The sequence below is a fragment of the Rhinoderma darwinii genome, chromosome 7 (assembly GCF_050947455.1).
Source record: "Rhinoderma darwinii isolate aRhiDar2 chromosome 7, aRhiDar2.hap1, whole genome shotgun sequence".
NCBI lineage: Eukaryota > Metazoa > Chordata > Amphibia > Anura > Rhinodermatidae > Rhinoderma > Rhinoderma darwinii.
In genome coordinates this window covers 62,612,412-62,631,023 of record NC_134693.1, presented here as the reverse complement: position 1 = coordinate 62,631,023, position 18,612 = coordinate 62,612,412, and the positions used below count along the sequence as shown (strand labels likewise).

Genomic DNA, 18,612 nt, shown 5'->3' with positions numbered 1-18,612 from the left:
ACATGTGACTGCTGAAGCGGGCACGTGTCGACACGTCATCACTGGAGGCCGGGTGTAGGGAGACCAGCCTGGGACCAGGAAAGCGTTGCCTTGCGAGCACCACGGTAGGGGAGTACAGTGATTTTGATTTTTTTAATTTTAAACTTATTTTACTATCTAGGCTTGCGGATTTGCAGGTAATCCGCAGCAAAATCGGCAACTATTGGGTTTTAGGGTCAGTTCCCACATTGCATAAATACTGTGCGTTGCGTAAAACCTGCAGCAAATACAGTAGCAGCAAAGCGGATGAGATAAAACATCTTATCCACATGCTGCGTAAATACTGAGCGGAAAAATAGACTTGCGGTGCGGAATTTTATTACGAAGAATGTCAATTGTAATTGCGTAAACGCTGCTTATTGGTTGCAGGTTTTCCCCATTAAATTCAATAGGGAGGTAAAACCCGCAACAAACCGCTGTTGTTGCGTTTTTTTGCAGTGGGTTCGCAGCGATTCCGCCGCAAAAAACGCTACTCAGAAAAAAAACCTCTTATACTTACCCAGGAGTCTGTTTCTTCCTCCAGGCCGGCCTCCTGTGATGACGTTTCATCCCATGTGACCGCTGCAGCCAATCACAGACTGTAGCGATGGTCACATGGGATGATAGTCATCCCAAGAAGCCAGCCTGGATGATGTCAGAGGGCCGGCCTCCTGGGATGATGCTCTCTCTCATGTGACCGCCGCTGCAGCAAATCACAGGCTGCAGTGGTCTCCTGCGATGAAATGTCGGCTAAGATGTTAGGGATCTGCCAGGTACTATGTCTAGGTATACTTCTGGGATTAATCAATCCACACCTGAGGCCAGACCTGTTCGACTGACACCATCTCCCACCAACCAGGGTGGCAGGCTCAGGAGTAGGAGAGCCTATCGCGGCCTGGTCAGTCGGAGTTAGCTCCGCCCCCTGTCCTTTATTACCTGCCGTGTTCTCTTCCTCAGTGCTTGTAATTCTTCTGGATTCCTGGCCTCACTGCTGCTTGCTCCAGCCTGCTTCTGCCGTGCTTCTGCCTTGCTGCAGTTCCGCTTAACCTGCTTTGCTTTGCCCCTGGCTTGCTTCTTTCTCCGTGCTCACGTTTGTATACTCCACTACATCCTGACTGACTCATTCACCGATCCGTTTCCTCGCGGCGTTCCGTGGCTACTGCCCCTTCCCTTGCGTGTTCCCTGTTTGTTCTCCCGTGCACTTAGACAGCGTAGGGACCGCCGCCCAGTTGTACCCCGTCGCCTAGGGCGGGTCGTTGCAAGTAGGCAGGGACAGGGCGGTGGGTAGATTAGGGCTCACTTTCCCTTCACCTCCTTCCTGCCATTACATAAGAGCTGTAGTTTTCAGCAGCAAACAGTCCAGGAAAATCCTGCTGCAAAACCGACACAGAGTCCGAACTAATGGTGATGATTTTGATGCTTCGTAGCGGATTTTTCTGTGTGGAAAACAGCCTAGTATAAAAAACAAAACACTGTACTCACCTACCCTGGTGCTCCCATAGCAAGGCGTTCCCGGTCCCCCCAGCTGGTCCTGGTACACCCGGCCTCCTGCAATGGCCTCCGTTGCGTTTTTGCGGTGGGACCCGCCCCAATCACAGGCTGTAGCGATGGTCATCCCAAGAGGCCGGTCTGGATGATGTCAGGTGGCCGGCCTCCTGGGATGACGCTTTATCTCATGTGACAGCCGCTGCAGCCAATCACAGGCTACAGCGGTCTCCTGGGATGAAAAGTCATGCTAGCAGGCCGGCTAAGAGCTGTAGTTTTCCGCAGCGGACATTCCGGGCGAAGAACTGCACCACAGTGTGGTGCGGTTTCTTCACCCGGAATTCCCTTTTTCGCAGCGTATCCGCCCTGTGTGAACTCAGCCTAAAGGGGGGTGTGATAAATTCCAGTAATATAGTTTAGGTATAAGATAAAGTTATGTTTCAAGAGTTGTACTTACATGTCCTATAAGGAGTCCCGTCACATAAGACTTTTCCTGTTGAATAATCTTTGTAAAATACTTTTCTACTGCTTCATCCACATAGTAACTTCTCCCCATGATGAAAAGCTTTCATCTAGTCTTTTGTTAACAGATCTGTACAATAGACAATATCCATTAAAAGTATAGAAGCAAAAACACACACACTATAATGACATATGATAAAATATTAAAGCAAGGCATCATGATGGGAAATATCCCTTCACAAACAAGTCAAGCAAATGTAAAAATAAAAAATACAAATTTGCCAAATTTTTACGTTTTACTCACTAGACACTTGACAATTTTTAAAAAGTGCTAAAAATGCGCCAAAAAAAAACGGGCAAAAATAACCCCATTTAAAAGTGGTATACGGAAAAGCGTCTAACAGGTCATGCAGGATGCGCCAAAATCATACAGCATTTTCGTGCATTTTGCGCCAGCCTGGTCTAAGTTTAAGTTGTCTAACTATTAGGATATGTTTACACTGAGTTTTTTGAAGACAGAAAAATCTGCCAGGAATTTTGAGGCAGATTTTGCCCTGCCTGCACTTTGGGCGTTTTTCAGCAACAGCCATTGAGCGCTGCGGGCAAAAAAACGCCGCAAAAAAACGCTTTCTCTATTTCCGACTCATTTCAATGGGAGGTCAGAGACAGAACCGTGGGAAGAAAGAGCAGGTCGTTTTTTTCTCCCCGCGAGCGTTTTTCCGCTCGCGGGAAAAAAACGCCTCCGCTTGAAATCTATGGGAGGCTACTTTGGCCATTTTTGGCGCCGTTTCCGTGTCAAATACACCGTGAAAAAAAACTCAGTATGAACTAGCCCTTAGACAGTATTAGCAAAAACGTGGGCCACTATATTTTCTGTTTTTTTTTTTTTAAACAATTTCTGCAGATTTTGAAGACCTATAAGGAAGCCTACGGGAAAACCACCAGAAAAACCACCATAACCAGAGCATGCGGCATTTTGAAAAAGAAAAACCCTGACCTAAAAAAAAAACACCACCAACTAAAACGCTTTGTATGTACGGGTTTCTATATTTCACTATAGACTTTAACGTAACATATTTCCGCCATGTTTTTGAATGAAGCGAAAAACGGCATGAAAAACGCAGCAAGATGCTGTGTGTGTGAATCCTCCAATGTAGTATTTCCCCCACATGGTGGCGCTGCAGTACTGTAGAGGGCTCCGTAATACACACATCTGGTCATTATCAGAACATTACTCCTTTTGATCAGACTTGCATCGTATCACTGCCAGCTCACGGCATATCCGCCACCTGAACTACTACCTCCATCCTGCTGATAGATGATAAACACCGCTAGGGCTGCTAGGACAGTGCCAGGATTCTCCTTTACTCGGCCTTCGATTTTCCACAATGTAATACATAAAGTACATGGAAGATCTCCTCTTCACTTTATTCCTAAGTGATCCAAGATGATCAGTGGGCACCAAAACAGTCTGTACTGCAGGCGATCAGGGACCACATACTAAATACCAGTGCTGATGATTGCTGCAGTGGATGTATATGAATAGGGCTGGGACAATATTGAGAATGCTCAATGGGACTCTAATCCTGGGGGCAGTGGCGTAACTACCGCTATAGCAGCCGTATCGGCTGCTACGGGGCCCGCTGCATGAGGGGGCCCGTGTCACCTGCCGGCACAGGCCCCCACCATGACCGGAGGCTCCGCTAGCAGCCAATATGGCTGCTACAGCGCGACGCCACTGAACACTACGGCAGAGCAGGGAGGTATCTCCCCGCTCTGCCATTAAACAAAAGACATGTATCCCCTATCCACAGCCCCCCCCCCCTGTAGGGAACGCCATACAGCCCCCCCCCTGTAGGGAACGCCATACAGCGTCCCCAACCCCCCAAAAAAATGCGACCTACAGTATGAAAAGACATGTATCCCCTATCCACAGGACAGGGGATACATGTGTGATCGCTGGCATTGATAGGGAGAACGGGGGACTGAAAGTCCCCTGAAATTCTCCATCACAAACCTCGGACTTCCGGGGTCTGTGTCAGCAGCTCCGTAGAAATGAATGGAGCGCCGGTCGCACTTGTGCGCATGCGTTACCAGCGCTCCTTTCATTTTTATTGAGCTGCGCAGACACCGGAAGTCAGAGGTTTGTCATGGAGAACTTCAGGGGACTTTCAGTCCCCCGTTCTCCCTATCGCTGCCAGCGATCACACATGTATCCCCTATCCTGTGTATAGGGGATACATGTCTTTTCACACTGTAGGTTGCATTTTTTTGGGGGGTTGGGGACGCTGTATGGCGTTCCCTACAGGGGGGGGGCTGTATGGCGTTCCCTACAGGGGGGGGGCTGTATGGCGTTCCCTACAGGGGGGGCTGTATGGCGTTCCCTACAGGGGGGGCTGTATGGCGTTCCCTGCAGGGGGGGGCTGTATGGCGCTCCCTGCAGGGGGGGGGCTGTATGGCGCTATCTACAGAGGGGGCTGTATGGCGCTATCTACAGAGGGGGCTGTATGGCGTTATCTACAGGGGGCTGTAAAAAAAGCACTATCTACAACGGGAGGGGGGCCCCAGTCAAGTTTGCTATGGGGCCCAGTCTTTCCTAGTTACGCCCCTGCCTGGGGGGTCTGCATCCATATGGTGAGGTGTCAAGTCACAGCTGTGGGGCTGTTGGGAAAAAGGGGCTCAGGTAGAGCTTGTGCACTAATGCGCTAGAGAATCTCTAAAAAAATAAAATATGCAGATAATAAAATGACCTACAGTGACAACTATGCATGAGTATTCAGGCTGCTCACTGGCTCCAGCTCCACATATCGTCCACAGCCGTCTATTCCGGAAATAATGTCTCTCAGGGGTGTACTATTTGACAGGATACCGACTTCATTTAGCAGGTTTTACTTACTGCACGACTACCTTCGCTGTGGTGAGTTCTAACCAGCAGTCACTCTACACTCAGCTTGTGTAGTCATCCACGTCACGTGACCCTGAGCCCTAGAGCCTCTGCTGCCTAGTTTTCTTTTTATTAAGCGCCATGTTTCTGAAGGACTTTCCGTCCACTACAATAACGTCTAGTCTACAGAAACATGGCCGTCACGTCACCATTACAGAAGACGTACTTCACTCCCACATAGAATGAGCCGACCAGGCTCCGTAACTACATTTACCAGAATCCTTAGCGTTGCATAGGAAGTCGCTTCTGTTAAACGTCACGCCGTCGCCCTATTGGTGAGCGGTTCGAAAAAGCATAGTTTTTTTTTTTCCCAGCTGCACACGGGGCTCGGGTCGCGGCAGTTGTAAGCTTTATTATTCTGTTCGTGTGACCTGGAGGTTCTGTTTCCGACAAGATGGCGGCTGTTCTGCAGCAAGTCCTGGAGAAGGCCGAGTTGGGCAAGCTACCCAAAGCCTTGCAGAGCAAGCTGGAGCGGCATTTGTCGGAGCAGCAGAGCGAGATCGACCAGATGAAGTCCAGGCATGAGAAGTTCAGAGTGGACTGTGGTATGGAATAGTGGCGCGGTGTAGTCATGTGACGCTCTCGCTCCTACTATTGCGGCACGTGTACTCTGCTACGTTTCGTGGCGGTTTGGAGCAATAGTGGCCAGTTAGTTGTTCGTTACTTTATTTATATGTCCCAGTGCGTACAGAATTGTATTGTCTGTCATTCTTTACAGAAGAATGCAAATAAACATCTGTTCTTCCCCATTCATGGGCTTCCTCAGTTCTATCCGTGCCATATCCTGCTGTGCTACTTCTCTTCCTTCAAGGTGTTCAAGAATTGGATGGAATAAGGCTTCGTTCACATCTGCGCCAGGGCCCCGTTCTGTCAGAGCTTCCCGTCAGAACGGAGCTCTGACTGAAATAAACGGAAACCATACGTTTCCACTTGCATCACCATTGATTTCAATAGTGGACGGATCTGGTTCAAATGGTTTCTGTTTGTCACCGCTGTGTAATGGTTTCGTGGTTTTGACGGAATGAGGAGCGCAGTAGACTACGGTATTGATTCCGTCAAAACGACGGAACCCTTACACAACGGAAACCATTTGCTCTAGATCTGTCGCCATTGAAATCTATGGTGATACAAGCGAAAACCTGCGGTTTCCATTTGTTTGTCAGAGCTCCGTTCTGATGGGAAGCTACGCCGGAATGGAGCCCTGATGCAGATGTGAACGAAGCCCAAGATGCATCAGCCGTGCTTTCTAGTTTGATCTGTTAATAATGGGATTTTGGGTCTAGTGTAAAACAAAAGTCTTAAACCCGATATTTCATTGGATTAAGTTGTCCTTTTGAAGACCAGCATATTCTGACAGATCCACGGGGTTATTAGACCAAATAGCAAGAAAAAATATTGTGCTGATACGTAATAGATTCTAAGAAAACTGCGGAGTCCGTCATAAGTCTGCTGGATTTACAAACCTGGCGCTATTCTCCTAACTTGGGGTCTCCTGTATTCTCAAGGCATCTATTATAAAAAAGAAAAAAATCATTGTTGTGGTGTTTAGTATAATAACCAGGCAGATCTTGGTCATTCACCCCTGATATCGTAAGCCCCTATTGCATCGTTCTATGAACGATTGTCTGCCTGATAATCGCCCAGTGTAAACCCCCCTTTAGCTGAACTCCTATGAAGCAGACAAGACTTCCTATGTTGGCTATGGACCGCTTTGACTTTGATTAAAAATTATTTTTGTTAGTGGTTACCTAGAGTTACAAAAAAAGTTTTAGGCTGCAATTTTCATTCCTTTATTCACTTTAAGGCTATGTTCACACGGAGTATTTTGGGGGAGGAATATCTGCCTCAAAATTCCGTTTGGAACTTGGAGGCAGATTTTCCTCTCCCTGCACGCCGATTTTGGCGGCTATTTTCGCGCCGTTTTCGCCCGCGGCCATTGAGCGCCGCGGGCATAAAACAGCGCGAAATACGCTTTCTCTGCCTTTCATTGAAGTCAATGGGAGGTCAGAGGCGGAAGCGCCCGAAGATAGGGCATGTCGCTTCTTTTTCCCGTGAGGCAGTTTTACTGCTCGCGGGAAAAAGACGCCGACGCCTCCCATTGAAATCAATGGGAGGCGTTTTTGCCGAGTTTTGCGACGCGGTTTCCGCGTCAAAAACCTCGGCAAAATACCCGTGTGAACATCGCCTTAGACTCTGATATGCAGTTTGCAACCTGCTTCTAGTTTCAGACTTTTCTCACCTGAATGGATCTCTCCCAGTAATACTCTGGATGTGAGTTCTGTGTGTCCAGGATGCTGCTGCGTTCACTAGCTCATGTATCCGCACAACTTCATCTCTGTATTGCTTTCTTCTACAGCACATGAGGAATCTTTTCTCACTTGTGCTGACAGCGATGCTGAGGAGTGTGTGATTTCTCCCTGCTTCTATCTCTAGCAGAGAGCTGGAGCAGTGTGCTGTTAGATCTATGTTCGAATCAGCAGGACAGCCAGCTATGTAAAGGAGTTACAAACTCTACAACAGTAAAATGGTAGGACAATAAGAAAGTAGTTTAATATTGCATTTAGGAAGCAAATAAACAATACGTTTTTAAAATGCAAAGGCCTTTACTTGTTAGTTAAATATACCATACTTTTTTTTTTCTCTTACTATTCGCCTGAGTTCACACTTCTCTCCACAGCGCCCACTTGGTCAAAAGTAAAAACACGCCCAGTTGGTCATTAAGAAAGTCATTAGCGTAAAGCTAAAATCGCTCATAAATTGGTGAAAATAGATAGTTTTTTCTAAATAAAAAGCACTGCTGTCACCTACATTATAGCGCCGATCTTCTTATATAGGAGATAGGGAACTTATAATATGGTGACCGAGACTCTTTAAATCTCACTGTCCAGCCAAGTCAACCTACTTATTAGCATGGAAAAAGAACTGAGTATCGCACTGTCTGACTTTGAAACTAAATTCATATTGTCTCGCGCTCATGGTTTCTCTACCTGTGTCTGCCTTCAAGAAAACCATTAAGTTGCTGACTAGGTGGTAAAGGACCCCTGAGTTTCTACGTTTCCGCAATATCTCTTCCTCCAATTTGTGTGGGAGATGTAAGGAAGACAGGGATACCCTCGCCCACATATGGTGGCACTACCCCCTCATTACTCCCTTCTTGAAGCAAGTCACGCAAATTACCCAAGTCTCGGACCCAGATTTTGAATTGGCCATCGAGATGATTCTTTGCTAGGCCAAGTAATGCATATACCTCGGCTAAATCCAATTTGAACACACATTTGATTGCCGCTGCTAAAGCTTTAATTCCACTCCACTGTATACAAACTTCACCCCTCACTCTACAGCACTGGCATTCTGAGGATAATCCGATTAGTAGGCTTGAGGAACTTATCAGTTGGACAAATAGAATGTATGACAAGTATATATCACTATGGTCCCCATGGCTTAAATATTTTGCTAACCTGAAGACCCCCCCCCCCCCCCATTAAGCCCATCTTCACTAATAAACACGGCCCCATGGATTTAGGAAGCCCCTGCTTTAAGTGTTGTGGTGTGCAGTTAAGAGGGACATCAGAAGTCTAGGACGAGAGGTGAGCGATATGCCTCTCCTGTCCCCAGATTTGTACTTACCCCCTCCCCCCATCTATCAGTGGGAGTGAATTATGGGTGAGTCTTATGGTCTAATTAATGCATCTTTATAGTCCAAAAAATAGGTTATGTATATCGCTTCTTTATATTGTCGCTCGGTTCTGGTAAAAAATTGAGGACTGATCCCTTAATGGTTTCCAGTTACAGAACATGTTTCCAACTCTTTGCAATGGCAGACGTGACTGTAATAATGTTTGATTAACAAACCGTTTCCTCCTAATAGACCAGCAATACTTTGAAGTTGAGAAGCGGCTAGCTCAATGTCAAGAACGTCTTGTTTCTGAATCACAAGAATGTCAGAGTCTGAGGGAACAACTCGATAAGAAATGTACGTATATGTTGAACTTGCTGCATTTGCTATGTGTTTGCTTGAGCTCCAGATTCTATTTTGCTACATTTTTAACACTTTAGTCTTTGTTCAGATTTGCACTGTGGCTTCTGTTTATAATGGAAGCCACGATGCAGTACCTAATCTTTCCAACAACGTAGCCCACTGACTTACATTGGGGTCTGTATGGCTGCACCAAGGTTTCTGCTGTGACTGGAAATAGAGCACTGCGTGCAGCGATGTTTTTCTTATCAGACTTTACTAAATCTGTGTTGGAGAAAGATCAGATCCTTATTTATGGTACCGGACATAATCGCCACTTAATGTCTATAAACAGCATGTGTTCGCATAAAAGCCCATCTCAACCTAAGCCCACCCGCACTATGGAAGCTGGCAGTTCAGACTTTCCAGTTTTTACATTAATTTCAATGGAAGGAGAAGTCAGGCAGAGGAAAAACATATTTGAAACAAAACGTATTTATAAAAAACATTTTAGTAGTGTACTACAAGTGGCCAAAAAGTAGTAATGCGGGAAATAACTTATTCAGCAAAGGCCCTGTTAAAGCTAATGCAATCACCGCGGGCATCTCATTGATTTCATGCCGCTATTTTTCCCTGGGAGTGTCCAAAAGCATGCCCGTTGTAAAAAACAAAACACACCCCTGCCTATATTTGAAATGAATGGGGGATGATTTTGGGCGTTTTTTTGGTGCGGGTTCAGACATGGTTTCCACTGCAAAATCCGCTCCATAAAACTGAACTGACCCTTGAGCTTTATTAAATTTTCACTGCTGTGTAAATATATTTTCTATGCATAACCATTGTTTTTAATGTTCTATTTAAGGTGAGGAACACAAAGAATTGAATGAGAAAGTTAAAGATATCGAGACGTCTAATGTCCGCCTTGTGGCCTTACAGGTTTGTGTATTCATTTTTATCGATATACGAAACTCTAGCAGATGTTGCGCTTCAAGCCTAAAGCAAATGGCTAATCCTTAGATTTTACGTTAATATTTATTACATTAAATGTATTTTCTAAGGTGTTTGTTGATTTTTATATACATACACAAAATAAGTGTGTGTGTGTGTATGTGTATGTATATATATATATATATATGTATATATATATATGTATATATATATATATATATATACGGGTGCGCTCCATACTTGGCAGGTGTCGGCTGTGTAATAAAGCCGACACCTCACTACAATGGGCGGAATCTAAGATCACCTGTTTAACCCATTAAATGCCACGGTCAGTTGACGAGGCCCTCGTGTCTATCTTTGTACACCTATTAAGCCTTAGGCTTAAGCCAGGGCTTTATAGGAGCCTGTCAAAATCAATATATACTGTAATACGTTAGTATTGCAGTATAAAGTGCAGTCGAGACAACAATCTGGTTCGAGTCTCCTAGTAAAATTATTTTATTTTGTTAACGTTGATATAGTAATATAGACCTTTCCGTCAGAAAACTCAAATTTTCATGGGAAACTTATTTGATTTTGGCAATTATATGCAATTAGAAATGTATTGAAACGGATTCTACTTCTCTAGCAGGGATCACAAAGTGTTTATCCTCCTGAATAGCAGTGAAGACTAAAGGCCCCTTTACACTGGGCAGACAAGGGTTCTTAGAACGCTCGTCCCGATAATTGCCCTGTGTAAACAGGGCGGCAATCCGCGGATGAATGAGCAAACGCTTGTTCATCTAGTGATGGTATGGTTTTAAAAAAGCAAAATATCGTTGTCGGCAGCACATCTCCCTGTGTAAACAGAGAGACGCTTGCCGACATGATAATGTATGGGGATGAGCGGTTGGTGTAACGACACATCATCCCCATCCATAGCACTGTATGACAGGAGCAAACGAGCGCCGATCAACTATGCCGGTGTAATAGGGGCTTAATGTCAGTTAACCTCTCTCCTTTGCAGCAGGTTGTAATCTTCAAGATAGTCTCAAAAGAATAGTATGTGAAGGAATAAAATGACAGCTCTATTGTTCTTTTGATATGCTTAGATAAACATGGCGTAGTCCCATCACTGAGCTGTACCCTAGCTTTCTCGTGATTATGTGCCTTCGGCATCGTTCACATCAGCGCCAGGGTCCCGTTCCGTCTGAGTTTTCCGTCGGAGCTGGACCCTGACTGACACAAACGGAAACCAAAGGTTTCCGTTTCCATCACCACTGATTTTCAATGGTGACTGATCCGGTGCCAATGGTTTTTGTCTCAGTTGTGCAAGGGTTCCGTTGTTTTGACGGAATCAATAGCGTAGTCGACTACAGACTATATTCTCGCCTGAATGAGCCCCAACGCCTTCCTGGTCAGACAGCATGTAAAGTTATCAAGGCAGTGAGGAATAACCGTGCACACAGAGGGGAAGGTTAAGACATAAGTTAGCAGTTTACATGGAGTGAATTAAAAAGAAATTATGTAACGAAAAAAATGTGAAAAATAAAAAATGATTGCCCATTAATGTGTTGTGGAGGTTTTTTTGTTTTGCTTTTTTTTTAATGATGACCCTTTAATACTTCATTTAGAGTTTTTTGGTCAGGTAGAATTGGGCACCTTTTACAAGGCAAGGTTGCCATTAAAGCTAGATACACCATTTTCAATGGTATTCATACCTATCTTAACCCCTTAAGGACCGCCCACCGTCTTTTGACGGCAGACGGTGCAGGTGCTTGGCTTATATCTACGTCTTTAGGCATCGCTGTAGAGGAGGCTGATGAGCGCTCATCATCTAACCATGAGCTGTTATTTACATCTCCTGAACTTAGAGCAGCTTTCCGACCCCAACTGCTTAACCCTCTTGATCGCCGCGTTATCTGTCGGCCGCTTGATCAAAGGAGACTCCCCTCTTCGATCGCGTCACCGGCAACCCGTTGACACGATCGAACACTGAGCAATCTCTCTGCTCAGTATCCCTGTTAGGGCACATGCCCGAATAGCAGCCTGTCAGTAACACAGAAGGTCATGTATTAGCATACAAGAGTATGCTAATACATTATAAGTCAAAAATAAAGTTCTCCCTTAATGGGATTAAAAAACAAACCCATATTTATTACCCATACATTACATAAACAGAAAACCTACACATATTAGATATCTACATGACCGTAATAACCTGAAGACTTAATTTAACAGGTTATTTAGCATGAAACTTAATCCGAAATAAACAACAAAAACAATGCCGAAATTAGCTTTTTCCTGTATTCACACCGTAAAAAAGTGTTTTTTGTTCTTTTTTATTTTTCTACCCCCAAGCTGCGCAGAAAAAAAAATAAAAAAAATATTTCTCCCGCCTAAAAAGGCCTCATACAGCCACGTCCATTAAAAAAACAATAAAGGTATGGCTGCTGAAAGGCAGAGGCAAAAACAGAAAAATGTAGCTGGTCATTAAGGCCTTTTCAGGCCCGGTAATCAACCCCTTCCCGACCCGCCCACGTATATTAACGTGCTGCAGTGTTGGTGCTTGTGCAGCCTGTTCTACGTGTGCTCCTTACGGAGCGCACAGGCATTCCTTGCAGCCCGGCATATCTCAGTACTAGCTGCTACTAGCAGCCTTGGTACTGAGGGGAGACATCGGGCGTGATCACAGCCGCGATCCCTGCCCATTAAATGCGGCGGTCACTAGGGCCCGCCACATTTAAGGAGTTACAACAACATTGACACCCCGTGACGCGATTGTGGGGTGCCTAAGAAAGGCCTCCGGGTCTGCCATCTACAGAAGGCGGATAGGTCCTGCCAGAGGCAGGAACTAATACGCTGCCTGTCAGTGTGAAACTGACCGGTATAATACCTTGCAATACAGAAGTATTGCTGGGTATTATAAAAACGATCCAACAGTTGGTTGTACAAGTCCCTAGAGGGACTAAAAAAAAAAAAAAAGTTGTACAAAGTAGAAGTTCCAAGTAATAAAATTAAGAATCACACTTTTTCCCTTTTTTTTTTTTTTCTAATAAAAGGACTTCATAAACTATGCATAAATTGTATCACCGCATCCGTAACGGCCTGAACTATAAAAATATAATATTTATCCCGCATGATGAATGTTGTAAAAAAACGAAAAAGAGAAAAAAAATTCCACTAAATTCAGCAAAAAACCTGTTGGATCAAAATGCTCACTATACCCCTAGATAAATTCTTTTAGGGCTGTAGTTTCCCAAATGGGGTCACCTTTTGGGTGGTTTCCACTGTTTTGGTCCCTCAGGGGCTTTGCAAATGCGACATGACACCCGAAAACCAATCCAGCAAACTTGGGCTCCAAATGGTGCTCCTTCCCTTCTGAGCCCTGCCGTAAACAGCAGTTTATTACCACATATAGGGTATTGCCGTAATTGGGAGATATTGCTTTTAAAATGTTGGATGTTTTTTCTTTATGCCTTGTAAAAATGTATAATTTCTAACTTTTAATGGAAAAAAATGTAGATTTTTTTTTTCACAGTCTAATTTCAATAAGTTCAGCTGTGGGGTTGAAATGCTAACTATACCCCTTGATAAATACCTTGGGGGTGTTTGCGAATTTGTGTTTCCATCTTTTTGGCCCCACGAGACCTCTTCAAATGTGACATGGTGCCTAAAATATATTCTAATAAAAAGGTAAGCCCAAAATCCTGTAGGTGATCCTTTTGCTTCTGATGCCGGTGTTTGTCCATTAGCACACTGGGGCCACATGTGGGATATTTCTAAAAACTGCAGAATCTGGGCAAGAAATATTGAGTTGCGTTTCTATGAAAAAACCTTTACTGTTACAGATAAAAATTTAATAAAAATTATAGATTTCACCTCCACTTTGCCCCTCAAAGCCACATCTGAACTGGTCCCTCAAAAAAATAGGTTTTGGAAATTTTCTTTAAAATGTGAGAAATTGCTGCTTAACCCTTTCACGACCAAGGATGAAAATGAACGTCATGGTCGGCTGCTAGTTCCCGCACCAGGACGTTCATTTTCGTCAGCATTTCAAACTCACTCTGTGTAAACAGAGTGACAGGCGCGCGCTGACAGCTGTCCTAGACAGCTGAGACATCAGTCTCGACGGATTGCCGTCGCCGCATTTAAGTGGTTTGAAGCACATCGGCAGCCCCCACGAAGTGATCGTGGGGGCTACGGATGCTTATCACGGCAATCGGAGGTCAGATAATGACCTCCGGGTTGCCATGTACGGATGCCTCGGAGGAGCAGCCTCCTGCCGTTCCTCCTCGGCTTCCTGTCAGTGACAGTTACGTCACAATGACAGTTAGAGTACATCACACTACGTGTGTAGTGTAATGTACTCTAGCAGCGATCAAAGCTGCAAGTCTAAGTGTCCCCTAGTGGGACAAGTGAAAAAAGTTATAAAAATGTTTTAAAAAAAGTGTAAAAATAAAAGTTATAAGTTCTATAAACACTAAATGCTTTTTTTCCCTATAATAAGAGTTTTATTATAGAAAAAAATGAACATGTTAAAGTACACATATTTTGTATCACCGCGTTCGTAACGACCCCAACTATAAAACTGTAATGTTATTTTCCCGCACGATGAACACCCCAAAAAAAATCAATAAAAAACTACGACAGAATCACAATTTTTTTTGGTCACCACCGCTCCGTAAATAAAAAGTGATCAAAAAGTCGCATGTACCCGAAAATAGTACCAATAAAAACTTCTATCAGTCCCGCAAAAAACAAGCCCTTATACAGCTTTTTTGACTAAAAAATAAAAAAATGATGTCTCTCAGAATATGGTGACACAGAATTTTTTTATTTTTATAAATAAGTGATTTTATTGTGCAAACGCTAAAAAAAAAGGACCAAACCTATATACATATGGTATCGCCGTAATCGTACCAACCCGCAGAATAAAGTAAAAATGTCATTTATAGCGTACGGTGAGCGCCGCAAAATGAGAACCTAAAAAACGGTGTCAGAATTCCTGTTTTTTGCTCAGGATTGCAAAAAAATTGAATAAAAAGTGATAAAAAAAAAATCACATGTACCCTAAAATGGTACCAATGAAAACTACAGATTGTCCCGCAACAAATAAGCCCTCACACAGCTCCGGTGGTGAAAAAATAAAGAAGTTCTGGCTTTCAGAATATGGCGATGCAAAATGTGCAGTGTCCCCAAAAGTGGATAAGATCGGGCGCAATTTATCAGTGCGACACCGGCCACATATCTATGAATTATTATTTATTTACCGCATTTTTATACCCTCTTATTATGCCCTGATGTTCTCCGCACAGATTACATATTCCCCCCACATTCTAAACTGAAATACCAGCGAAACCCAAAACAGAAAAACTACCAGGCAAAATCTGCGCTCCATAAGCAAAATGGCGTTCCCTCCCTTCTGAGCCCTGCAGCGTGCCCAAGCAGCAGTTTGCGCTCATACATATGGCGTCAGCATACCCGAGAGAACCCGCTTAACGTTTTATGAGGTATTTGTCTTCTGTGGCACAAACTGGGCACAATATATTATGCACTAAAATGGCACATCAGTGCAAAATTGCAATATTCACACCATCCGCTGTGCACTAACCCCTTTGCGCACTATGACTTAATTGCCAGTCATGGTGCGGCGGTTGATGTATGGAGCGGGCTCACGTGCTGAGCCCGCTCCATACGCTGCGGGTGTCGGCTGTGTATTACAGCAGGCCCCCTCGGTACTAACGGACAGGTACAGCGATCGCGCTGTTACAGAAGCTTGTAAGAACAACAATATACTGCAATACATTAGTATTGCAGTGTATTGTACCCGCGATCCAATGATCGCTGGATCAAGTCCCCTAAGGGGATTGATTAATAAAATTTGTAGAATTATACTTCTTAGTAGTGAGAATTTTTTTTTTTTAAAGTTAGAAAAACAAAACACCTTTTCGCATTTTTCTTCTAAAGTAATGTAAAAAAATGAACAAAATTGGTATCGCTACGTCCGTAAAAGTCCGAACTATTACAATATACCATTATTTAATTTGCACAGTGCACACCTTAAAAAAAAAAAAAATAATTGAAACCAGCAATTTTTTTTTTTTTTGTCACCTTCGCTCTAAAAAAAAAAATGTAATACAACTTTTGAATCACTTTTTATGTACCAAAAAATGGTACCAATAAGAACTGCACCTCCTCCCGCAAGAAATAAGCCCTCACACCGCTCTATTGATGGAAAAATAAAAAAGTTATGGCTCTTGGAAAGCGGGGAGTGAAAATCTAAAATATGAAAGCAAAAAATGGATCAGTCCTGAATGGGTTAATTCATTTCTAATGAAAAAACGTATGACCACATGTGGGGTATTTCCGTACTCGGGAGAAATTGCTTTATAAAAAAAGGTTGTTTTTTTTCCTCCTTTATCCCTTGTGAAAATGAGAAAATTAAACATTTTAGTGGAAAAAATTTTGATATTAATTTTCGCGCCCTAATTCTAATAAACTCTGCAAAAGACCCGTGGGGTGTAAATGCTCACTATACGCCTAGAAAAATTCCTTGAAGGTTTTTCCAAAATGGGGTGACTATTGGGGGGTTTCCATTGTTTTGGTCCCTCCAGTGCATTGCAAATGCGACATTGCACTGAAAACCATTCCAGCAAAATCATAAATCCAAATGGCGCTCCTTCCCTTCTGAGCCCTGCTGTGGGTCCAAACAGCAGTTTATTACCACATATGGGGTATTGTCGTAATCGGGAGACATTGCTTTACAAATGTTGGGGTGTATTTTCTTCGTTATTCCTTGTAAATAATAGAAATTTCTATGTTTCAGAAAAAAAGTACATTTTAATTTTTACAGACTAATTCCAAAAACCTGTGTGATCAAAATGCTAACTATACCCCTAGATAAATACCTTAAGGGGTCTAGTTTTCGAAATGGGGTCATTTATGGGGAGTTTCTATCGTTCTGGCAGCTCAAAGCCTCTCCAAATGTACAGTGGGGCCTAAAATATTTTCAAGCAAAATATGAGTCCTGAAAGCCTCCGGGTGCTCTCTTCCTTTGGGGCCCTGCCGTGTGTCCAAACAACGCATTAGGGCCACAATGTGGATATTTTTGAAAACAGGAGAAAGAGGCTGATAGATTTTGGGGTGTGTTTCTTCATTTTCATGTTTGCTTTACAAAGAAATCGGTCTTCAAACAAATACTTTAATGAAAAAAGTGTTTTTTTTTTTTTTTTTTCACCTGCTATGTATTAACTTTAGCAAAAAACTGTGGGGTCAAAATACTTACTATACCCCTAGTTAAATACCTTAAGGGGTCTAGTTTTCTAAATGGGGTCATTTGTGGGGCTTTCCATCACTCTGAGACCTATGAACCTTTGAAAACCTGGCTTGGTGCAGGAAAACAAAATGTACTTCAAAATTTATAAAATTATTATTCAATTTGTAAGTCCTCTAAATTGCTGAAAATTTATTTTATTTTTTCAAAAGTGCTGCCAAAATAGAGTAAAGAGATAGAAATATATATTTAATTAAAAAAATTGTACAGTATGTGTGTACAGATGTGACATATTGCAGTTAAAAATAGGGGAAAATGATAATTTTTACAAAATTTCTTCCATTTTTCTATTAATTAATTTCCGCAAATTGTATCAGTCTACTTTTTACCACTAAAATAAAGTACAACATGTGACGAAAAAACAATGTCTGAATTACTTGGATATTCAAAACTTTCACAGAGTTATTCTCTGATAAAGTCAGAAATACCAGATTTGACAAATCTGGCTTGGTCATTAAAGTACAAACATGCCCGGTCATTAAGGGGTTAAACAGGCTCTGTCACAACTCCTATCTTGTACATTATGTGATCGGCGCTGTAATGTAGATAATAGCAGTGTTTTTTTTATTTATAAAAACGATCATTTTTGACGGAGTTATGACCTATTTTAGCTTTATGCTAATGACTTTCTTAATGACCAACTGGGCGTGTTTTTACTTTTGACCAAGTGGGTGTTGTGGAGAGAAGTGTATGACGGTGACCAATCAGCGTCATACACTTCTCCCCATTCATTTACACAGCACATGGTGATCTAGCTAGATAACTATGTGCAGCCACATACACACACTAACATTACTGAAGTGCCAGGACGTGATGTCTATTTAGAATACTGACACTTCGGAAACGTTTGTGTGAGATTTACAGCAAGGTAAGCTGTCATTTAAAACGAGATTAGGCTTGCTGTGCTTAAAGCTAATATAGGTAAAAAATGATTGTTTTTCTAAATAAAAAAACACTGCTGTAATCTACATTACAGCGCCGATCACCTTATGTACAAGATAGGCCACTTATAATGTGGTGACAGAGCCTCTTTAAGCTCTAAGCCTTGTAACGTCCTGTAAAAAGAAAAGAATATTCAAAAAATGATGCCAGCATGAAGTAGACATATGGGGGATGTTAACTAGTATCTCTTCTGTGTGGTTTACAAGCAGATACATTTAAATTTAGAATAAAACTTATTTTTCCAAATTGTCTCAATTTTGGTGTTTTTCACAAATAAATACAGAATTTATCTACCAAATTTTTCCACTGCCATAAAGTACAATATGTCAGGAGAAAACAATCTCCGAATCGTTCGATAGGTAAAAGCGTTCCAGAGTTATTACCACATAAATTGATAGATTTGAAAAAATCTGCTGCATCCACAAGGCCAAAACAGGCTGTGTCCTGAAGGGGTTATGGGATAGTTGTTTTTATCATGCGTTTGTATGTAATTCTTTTCACCTGGCATCTAATAATCCAGAGTTTTTTAATCCACCACTTGTT

The 18,612-nt window shown here is 42.8% G+C and overlaps 2 protein-coding genes across 8 annotated transcripts in view; one reads left to right on the top strand and one right to left on the bottom strand.

The window, feature by feature from the left end:
- ODR4 (odr-4 GPCR localization factor homolog) overlaps positions 1 to 5,419 on the bottom strand; it is a 75,209-nt gene extending 69,790 nt beyond the window's left edge. Inside the window, exons 1-2 of one of the 6 annotated variants that reach the window (XM_075833456.1) lie at positions 5,124 to 5,419; positions 1,961 to 2,095 (exon numbers count right to left, since the gene is read on the bottom strand). In XM_075833456.1, coding sequence (XP_075689571.1) covers positions 1,961 to 2,059 — 99 coding nt within the window. In that variant the 5' untranslated portion in view covers positions 2,060 to 2,095; positions 5,124 to 5,419. The other 5 variants (XM_075833457.1, XM_075833459.1, XM_075833458.1 and 2 more) reach the window with 5 other exon arrangements.
- TPR (translocated promoter region, nuclear basket protein) overlaps positions 5,198 to 18,612 on the top strand; it is a 117,980-nt gene continuing 104,565 nt past the window's right edge. For both annotated transcript variants that reach the window (XM_075833453.1, XM_075833452.1), the window contains exons 1-3: positions 5,198 to 5,454; positions 8,778 to 8,882; positions 9,727 to 9,800. In XM_075833453.1, the coding sequence (XP_075689568.1) occupies positions 5,304 to 5,454; positions 8,778 to 8,882; positions 9,727 to 9,800 (330 nt within the window). In that variant the 5' untranslated portion in view covers positions 5,198 to 5,303. The remainder of the gene's footprint in view (positions 5,455 to 8,777; positions 8,883 to 9,726; positions 9,801 to 18,612) is intronic.